The sequence below is a fragment of the Parasteatoda tepidariorum genome, chromosome 10 (genome assembly GCF_982258835.1).
Source record: "Parasteatoda tepidariorum strain Cologne lab strain chromosome 10, Ptep-v5.0, whole genome shotgun sequence".
In the NCBI taxonomy this organism is placed as follows: Eukaryota; Metazoa; Arthropoda; class Arachnida; order Araneae; family Theridiidae; genus Parasteatoda; species Parasteatoda tepidariorum.
The window spans coordinates 82,313,366-82,322,418 of record NC_141764.1 but is presented as its reverse complement, the minus strand read 5'-3'; the positions used below and the strand labels follow the sequence as shown (position 1 = coordinate 82,322,418).

Genomic DNA, 9,053 nt, shown 5'->3' with positions numbered 1-9,053 from the left:
GCTTTGGTTGGGGTTCCAGAGCAGGGATGTTGGGATTTGGCACAGATTTATCTAGACATGAGAATGTTAAAAAGCCATGAATTTTTGGTGCTCTTGATATTTAAAGGGAGGTTCTGAAAAGGGAGGTGGTTGCAAGGATATTCTTATCTTAATGATGCGTCATTCAAATGATAAAATTTGGAGATTTTGATTCGCTAAAAGGATTGCGCTATTCTGCCATTGTGGAATTTTTGGGGCTATCTTAATGCGTACTTCATCTATGAATTATTGCCCATTAACTTCAGAAAATAATCTCTTATTTGGTCTCTTGACTTTTTATGGATCTTTGTTAGAGACCGACTTTTATATCTTAAAATTGATAAGAGACATCTGTTTCAAGCTTATCATTTAATATATATATATATATATATATATATATATATATATATATATATATATATATATATATATATATATATATATAAGCTGCAAGTAAACAGAACTCATTAGATAAGTTCAAAATGAAGAATAAAACAAAGAAAAATTATAGACATATGAAAAAAAAGGGGGGGGGGGGGAAATAATAAGTAAAAAAATAACAAACAACAGTTTATTAAAAAAAAAATGAAAGGTTAATTAAAAAACCGGAAAAAAGATGTAATCTTTTCTTCAGCCCACACGATATAATCGTTTTGCGGATATAATCGTGTGGACTGAAGAAAAAATTATATCTTTTTTTCCGGTTTTTTTTAATTAACCTTTCATTTTTTTTGTTTTAAACAAACTGTTGTTTGTTATTTTTTTACTTATTATTCCCCCCCTTTTTTTTCATATGTCTATAATTTTTCCTTGTTTTATTCTTCATTTTGAACTATATATATATATATATATATATATATATATATATATATATATATATATATATATATATATATATATATATATATATATATATATATATATATATATATATATATATATATATATATATATATATATACGAGTTATCCATGCCAGCCAACGATCAGAATCTTTCAAGGTTTATCGCGGTGTTAGACAGGGTTGTATACATTTCCAACAATCTTTTTAATTGCTATTGACTGAATTATGAAGGGAGTATCAGATAGTAAAAGGTGTATAAGATGGAACTTTTCTGAATATCATTTTACTGCTCTTGCTTTTGCAGACGACATATATTTACTGATCAACACCCTTCAAGACAGGCAAACAGACTCAAAAATTTTAAACGTAGATATAAAGAAAATGGGGCTTATTTTCAACCAAAATAAAGCTAAAATTTTGAAAAAATTCATCCTAAACAGTTGACGAACAAATGACATGTTAGTCTAAGAAAATAATAGGATGGAGGAGGTAGTCAGTTTTACGTACTGTAACTGTATAATTAACAAAAAGGGAGGAACTGATGAAGATGGAACTGATGAAGATATGCTAAATAGATTAAACAAAGCCTGAAGCAGTTACGCCATTCTCAATAAATTCTGGAAAAACAAAAACATGACAAATTCCACAAAAATTAGAATTTTCAATACAAATGTTAAATATGTCCCACTCTATGGATCTGACACACGGCACTGCAATAAAAATAACAAGAAAAAATTTCAAGCATTTATTAACAACTGTTTAAGAAGAATATTGTGTATGATGTAGCTCCATAAAATTAGCAATGCAGAAATTCTTAGAAAAGCAAAACAGAAACCGATTGATATGAAAATTAAAAAACGTAAATTGAAATTTTAATGATCATGTTCTACGTAAACCTGAAAATTTAAAGAAAAACAAGCTTCTGATTGGAACCCTCAGGGCAATAGTAAAAGAGGAAAACCTAAAGATGCTTGGAGCAGGACGTTTGCAAACGAAATAGAAAACGAAAGAAAAGACAAAGAGAAAGGAAAAATATCTGGTCACAAATAGAGTGAGATGGAAAACTGTGATAGAAACCTGATGCTCCAATTCGGAGCAAAGAGGAATATTTATGTATGTCATATTAGAACATGTAATAAAAAAAAAATCCTATATGCTCTGCATTCTTGTTCATGCGATAATAAGCCTAATTGTTCACTAAGAGGAAATTACTTACATAACTGAATCAGATCAAAAATGTATACACTGTAGCGTATCACGCTATATTAAAGAACTGTTCAGTTTTTTTATAAAAACTTTTATTTACAAACAACACAAAGAGTAACAAATATGAATTACCCGTAACGGGATAGTGAAAAGATCATAAAACAGCAAGAAAAACCCGTAACGGGATATTCGAACACTTCCGACTATTTAAACTTGCCTTAGTGTATGTCTGTCCGGGCGGAATTTTGTAATCGATTTAAAACTAACTTCCCGACTAGCTACGAACTTCAAATTTAGCACATAGTTCTGAATTGGATGACAATGCATGAAAATGAAGAGAAAAAAAACATACAAAGTAAAATAAAATTAAAATTTAAAAAAAAAATTATTTTCGAGATTGTCTTTTGTTGTCGTTTCCATTATTTCAAATTATTACATGTCAGGTGAAAAGATTTTTATTGTCGGAGTATTTTTATTGGCTGAAGAATCACGTGGTAGGATCCAGTTTTTCCTCATTCATTTCCAGATTGTTTTGGTTGTCATCAGCATAAAACTAATGAAAGTCGTAAAGGTATTGTTTTTCTATAAAGATTTTTGTATCCCTAATTTAAAATGAAAGTTCTATTATTTTAGTAGTGGTCTTGTTGTAGTCTTGACTAATCTTGACTAAGAAAAATAATCTAAATAAAAATATATATTTTTAAAAACCACGTTTTTTGTAGTGAATAATAATTGAAAAGAATTAATTTTTTAAAAATATAAAAAAAAAATTAAAAAAATTATAATTTAAAGTAAAAAAATTCAAAATAAAAAAGTTCAAAATAAAAAACAATATTTTTAAAAACCACGTTTTAGTAGTGGAGAATAATAATTAAGAAAAAAATTGAAAAATGAAAAACGTGGGGCGCATGAAATACATAACAGTACATATACACATACATATACACATTTTCTTACTCATCCGCATACATATGCATATACACAATCATATTCCACATCCACATTCAGATACAATTACAATTACAGATATACATACACATATTCTCAAGAGCACACGTACACACACTAATATAACATTAGTAGTGGGGAATAATAATTAAGAAAAAAATTGAAAAACGAAAAACGTGGGGCGCATGAAATACATAACAGTACATATACACATACATATTCACATTTTCTTACTCATCCACGTACATATGCATATACACAAGCATATTCCACATCCACATTCAGATACAATTACAGATATACATACACATATTCTCAAGAGCACACATACACACACTAATATAACATTACTGTTATGTATTTCATGCGTCCCACGTTTTTCGTTTTTCAAATTTTTTTTAATTATTATTCTCCACTACTAAAACGTGGTTTTTAAAAATATTATTTTTTTTACGTTGAAGTTTATTAAACAAAACATGAGCCAAACAAACAAATAGTTCAGAATCTGTAAGATTTTAAAAGTACTATTTTTGACTAGTAGTTAGTTACCCTTTCCTTCTGAAATATTCTTATTATAGGAAAAAATTTTATGCTTAAAAGTACCAAAAGTTGATGCTTATTTTAAAACTATTTATGCATTTCATACTGCTATCTAGAAAATTTGCCCATAGGTAAATATAGAAAATTTTTCTAGATGGCAATATGAAATGTAGTAATAAAATTAAGATTTCTACCTTTTGGACATGAAATAATGCTAACGTCCAAACTGTTGTTTCCATCACCTCAAAATTAGTCACATTCGATTTAATGTAGAAGGAAAATCGGTAATAAACTGTAGTATTATTATTAATCGATAATTGAATCGATTAATGAGATGATTATAAAGATTTTATTATATGTTGGATGGCAACAGCTACAGGAAAAAGATAGAACAGAAACTATAAATAAAATACTTACTTACTAACCTTCTGAATAAGATGTCTTGTATAAAAGCGATGAAACAACACTTCAATGGTGACTATGCGGACGATTTGAATTGATATTAATTATACCCATCAAGAATTTTGTTTAGTTTGATTCTGATCTCAGTTTGAAAAAAAAAAATCTGGTGACGCCATTCAGACTTCTTTCGCCATGTCTGAGGTAAGTGCTGTACAAATACCACTATATAACAGATCAGATCCTGCTCTTTGGTTTATTATGTGTGAAAGCACGTTTAGATTGGCATCTCCCAAACCTATAACAGAATCCATAACCAAATATAATTACATTGTTTCTCAATTACCGCCAGAGATTGCATCGATTGTACGAGATATTTTAATGAATCCTGATGCTACAGATCCTTACAATAATTTAAAAACAGAATTAATTGTTAGATCAGGCGAGTCATCGCAACAAGAAATTCGCCAACTTTTGTCTGGTGAAGAACTGGGTAACAGGAAGCCTTCCGAACTATTAAGGATTATGAAACGTCGTGCAGAAACATTAAAAGTCCCTGAAAAGCTTATGTTAGAATTATTTTTGCAGCGTTTGCCAACATCAGTACAAACGATTTTAGCAGCTGTTTCAGATTTAACTTTAGAAAAAGCAGCCGACATTTCCGATAAGATATTAGAAGTCACGCCAGTTCCCATGGAAACCCACTCTATAACTGAAAACGATTCAAATTCAATGGAAGAGAAATTACTTCGCCAAATAAAAAAATTAAATGAAAGAATTGACAAACTTGAAATTTCTCGCTCTCGTTCTCCTTATCGCAGGAACAGAAGTAATAGTGTTAAAAAACGAGATTCATCTGTTTGCTGGTACCATCGCAATTTTGGAAACAAATGTAAACCAGGAAAATGCGTTATGCCATGTAAGTTTCGGGAAAACGGAGTTGGCGAAGAATAAACGCGACATGTTCTTTGCCACAAACATCGCGTCGCCTGTTCATTCGAGACCGGACAACAAACTTATCATTTCTGGTCGATACTGGATCCGACGTGTCCATTCTCCCGGCAAATTATATTCAAAAAAGAAATAATCCTCTGCAAACAGTTTTCGCTGCTAATTCTACACCAATTAATGTTTATGGACAAAAAACACTTTCTTTAGATTTCGGATTAAGACGAATTTTTTCTTGGTCATTTTTTATTGCTAATATTACGACGCCAATTTTAGGTGCCGATTTCCTTCACTCTTTTGCCTTAGTGCCAGATTTACGCAATAAATGTCTAAGAGATTTGACGACTAAATTTAAAACAAAAGGTCACGTTAAGGAAACAATTTTGCATTCAGTTAAAACAATATCAGGTGATTCCGTGATTCATTCACTTTTAGCAGAATTTCCCTCAATTACTAAATTACCGGATCCCAATCAACCCGTAAAACATAACACCCTTCATTTTATAAATACGGTAGGTCCTCCAGTAGTAGCAAGACCTCGCAGATTAGCTCCGGATAGACTAAAAATTGCAAAATCAGAATTTAAAAAAATGATGGAATTAGGGCACATAAGACCATCTAGAAGTAATTATGCATCCCCACTTCACATGGTCCCAAAAAAGGGAACACTGGAGTGGAGGCCAGTTGGTGATTTTAGGGCACTAAATGCACAAACAGTGAAGGAAAAATATCCCATTCCTTGTGTAGCTGATTTCACATCTGAACTGCATGGCGCCAAAATTTTCAGTCACATTGACTTAGTAAAGGCCTATCACCAGATTCCAATTAACCCTGATGACATTCATAAAACGGCCATTTGTACACCTTTTGGACTATTCGAAAGTACACGCATGCAGTTCGGACTGTGCAACGCAGCAGCTACATTCCAAAGATTTATTGACGAAGTCACTAGAGATTTACCTAATATTTATGCATTTGTCGACGACATATTAATCGCGTCTAAAAATCATAGTGAACATATACAAAACCTTAAGAATTTATTTGCAAGATTAGAACAATATGGTCTTTGTATCAATGTTGAAAAATGTACATTCAGTAAAAATTCTTTAAATTTCTTAGGCTTTAAATTAACAGAATTAGGAATCGAACCTCTACCCGATCGCGTAAAATGCATATTAGAATTCCCTCAACCTTCCAATTTAACACAACTTCGCAGATTTTTAGGCATGTTTAATTTCTATCGCAGATTTATCCCAAAAGCCGCTGATATCCTTAATCCTTTAATACAATTTTTAGAAGGAAATAAAAAGAAAAATCATTCTAAGGTCAAAAATGAGCCATTAAAATGGAATGAAAACGCAGAAAAATCCTTCTTAAAGGCAAAGGAAGCAATCGCGCAGGCAACCCTCTTAAAACACCCTATTCCTGGTGCAAACTTAAGCTTATGGGTCGACGCATCGGATTTTGCAATAGGGGGTTCATTAATGCAACTTTCAGAGGGGAAATGGGAGCCTTTAGCTTTTTACTCGATGAAATTAAATAATTCTCAAAAAAATGGTCAACCTATGACCGCGAGTTATTTTCGATTTATTCGGCAATAAAAAAATTCAAACACATGTTAGAGGGCAGAGAATTTCAAATATATACTGATCAAAAACCACTAATCTATGCCTTCAAACAAAATCCGGATAAATGTTCCCCAAGACAACTGCGCCATTTAGATTTTATATCTCAATATTCAACTGACCTTAGACATGTACAGGGACCCGAAAATATAGTAGCCGACACACTTTCGCGTATAGAATTAGATTCAATTACTAAATCGAATTTTCTGAATTTTCACGATCTGGCGAAGGCTCAACAAACTGATGCAGAAATTCAAGATATTATTCAAAATAAAAATTCTTCTCTTTATCTTGAACTCAAACCATGTCAAAATACAGACATTGACTTAATATGCGACAATTCAAATGGTTCTCCACGCCCATTCATTCCGACAACATTTCGAAGACAAATTTTCGAGCACTTGCATGGCATATCACATCCTGGTATTACAGCTACTACTAAGCTCATCTGTGCCAGATATGTTTGGCCAAATATGAAGAAAAACATAAAAGAATGGGTGAAATGCTGTGAACCTTGTCAGCGTTCTAAAATTCAAAGACACACCAAAGCTCCTCTAGGAACATTCAGCTTACCTGATGCTCGATTTCAACAAATACACGTCGACATTGTAGGCCCGTTACCTTCATCTGATGGTTACCGCTACTTATTAACAATGATCGATAGATTTTCACGATGGCCAGAAGCCATACCGATTGTGGACATGCAAGCCAAAACCATCTGTCGTGCAATTTTCCACACTTGGATATCTCGATTTGGATGCCCTTCGATAATTACAACAGATCAAGGTTCTCAGATGCGATCATCTTTATATCGTGAATTTTCCGGAATGTTAGGAACAAGCCGAATTCGTACGACAGCATACCATCCCATTTCAAATGGCATTGTGGAAAGATTTCATCGCCACTTAAAATCATCAATAAAAGCGCATGAAAACTCACAGTGGACAGAAGTACTTCCAGCAGTCCTTTTAGGAATCCGTACTGCTGTAAAGGAGGATATCAACGCATCGTGTGCCGAACTGGTATACGGAACAACTCTTCAACTTCCAAGCGACATGCTAGAAACATCCATCATTCCACCATGTGATGATATTTTTGTTGATCGTCTTAGAAACACCATGCGTGAATTGAATCCAATTGCAACATCTGCTCATGGGCGAACTACATTTTACGTTAATCCCTCACTAAGCACTTGTTCTCACGTGTTTTTAAGAGTGGATTGTGTAAAACCTCCCTTATGTCAACCCTATACAGGTCCACATAAGGTTTTGAAGCGATCAGCTAAAAACCTTACAATTCAACTAAATGGCAGGCAATCTACTGTGTCCATAGACCGTGTAAAGCCAGCATATTTGATTCCTACTACAGAGAAGGTTGAATCAAACTTACGGGTTGTAAAACCTGGAATTTCCAAATCCTTACAAACAGAAAAAAATCATTCTCCCAAGGAACCCGACAAAATTGTGACTAGGTCTGGAAGACATGTACACTTTCCAGCAAAACTGGCAACTTATGTTAGTTATTAACATTATTAGCTAAGCAAGGTTGTTCAGTATAAAATATTAATTTCAATGATGTAAATAGAGTAATATTCAAAATTTTATGTAAAATATTATGTCGTTTCAGAGTATAATTCTCTGACACTGGGGGGATACTCTGTAGTATTATTATTAATCGATAATTGAATCGATTAATGAGATGATTATAAAGATTTTATTATATGTTGGATGGCAACAGCTACAGGAAAAAGATAGAACAGAAACGATAAATAAAATACTTACTTACTAACCTTCTGAATAAGATGTCTTGTATAAAAGCGATGAAACAACACTTCAAAACAATACCTTATTTGTCTTGTTACTATAATTTAGTTCTTCTCTCTATTTACCTCAATTTCCCTATCTTGCCGAAACCCTAAGTTTAAAATCTGAAAATATAGATCATCAAGACTTCTTGGTATGGAATATAGGTAAAGTGGAATGCGTGAACTGGGTTTATTTTTACAGAAACGGGAAATATTGATTTCTGTTTTAACTGTTGTGTGTTCTTAATTAATGTACAAAATTTTTACTAACTTATTTACTCTGTAATGAATTCGATTGAAGTTTGTTACCCTCTTCAAATGTTTAAGTTTATAAGTAATTTTAAAACTTTAGCTTTGATAAACCTTCTAAAACTTTAAAAAAAAAATTCGAAATTAATTTGTGTAAGGTTAAGACATAAACCATTAAGATTGAGTCCGAATAAGCCGAAAAAAATAGATCAAAAGTTATTCAGGGTGTTCACTTTTTTATTTTGCGCATTGCACAAAGTTAAAAAAATAGTAAAAACCATAACTGTTAGCAAAATTTTAATCACCAGTTTGATTCTTTTTGAATTGTTCCTGTCACTATAATTTGGACAATAGCCGTTGAGCTCTTTAATTTTTTTTAATGCAAGGAGAGTGCTATATAAATGTTGCAATTACTATTTTTTTATGATCACTGATATTTTATTTAATGATTAACAAATTAACCAAAATAGGCA

General features: G+C 32.0%; 1 protein-coding gene across 1 annotated transcript; it reads left to right on the top strand.

Annotated features, from left to right (window-relative positions):
• Nucleotides 1-3,854: 3,854 nt before the first annotated feature.
• On the top strand, nt 3,855-4,908 carry LOC147803054 (uncharacterized). The gene has a single exon (XM_087153202.1). It carries the CDS (start codon nt 4,150-4,152, stop codon nt 4,906-4,908), a length of 759 nt encoding a protein of 252 aa, XP_087009328.1. The 5' UTR covers nt 3,855-4,149.
• The last annotated feature ends 4,145 nt before the right edge of the window (nt 4,909-9,053 follow it).

Excerpts from the sequence above, each read along its gene's own strand:
- LOC147803054 (XM_087153202.1), top strand. The coding sequence starts at position 4,150 with ATGTCTGAGGTAAGTGCTGTACAAATACCACTATATAACAGATCAGAT.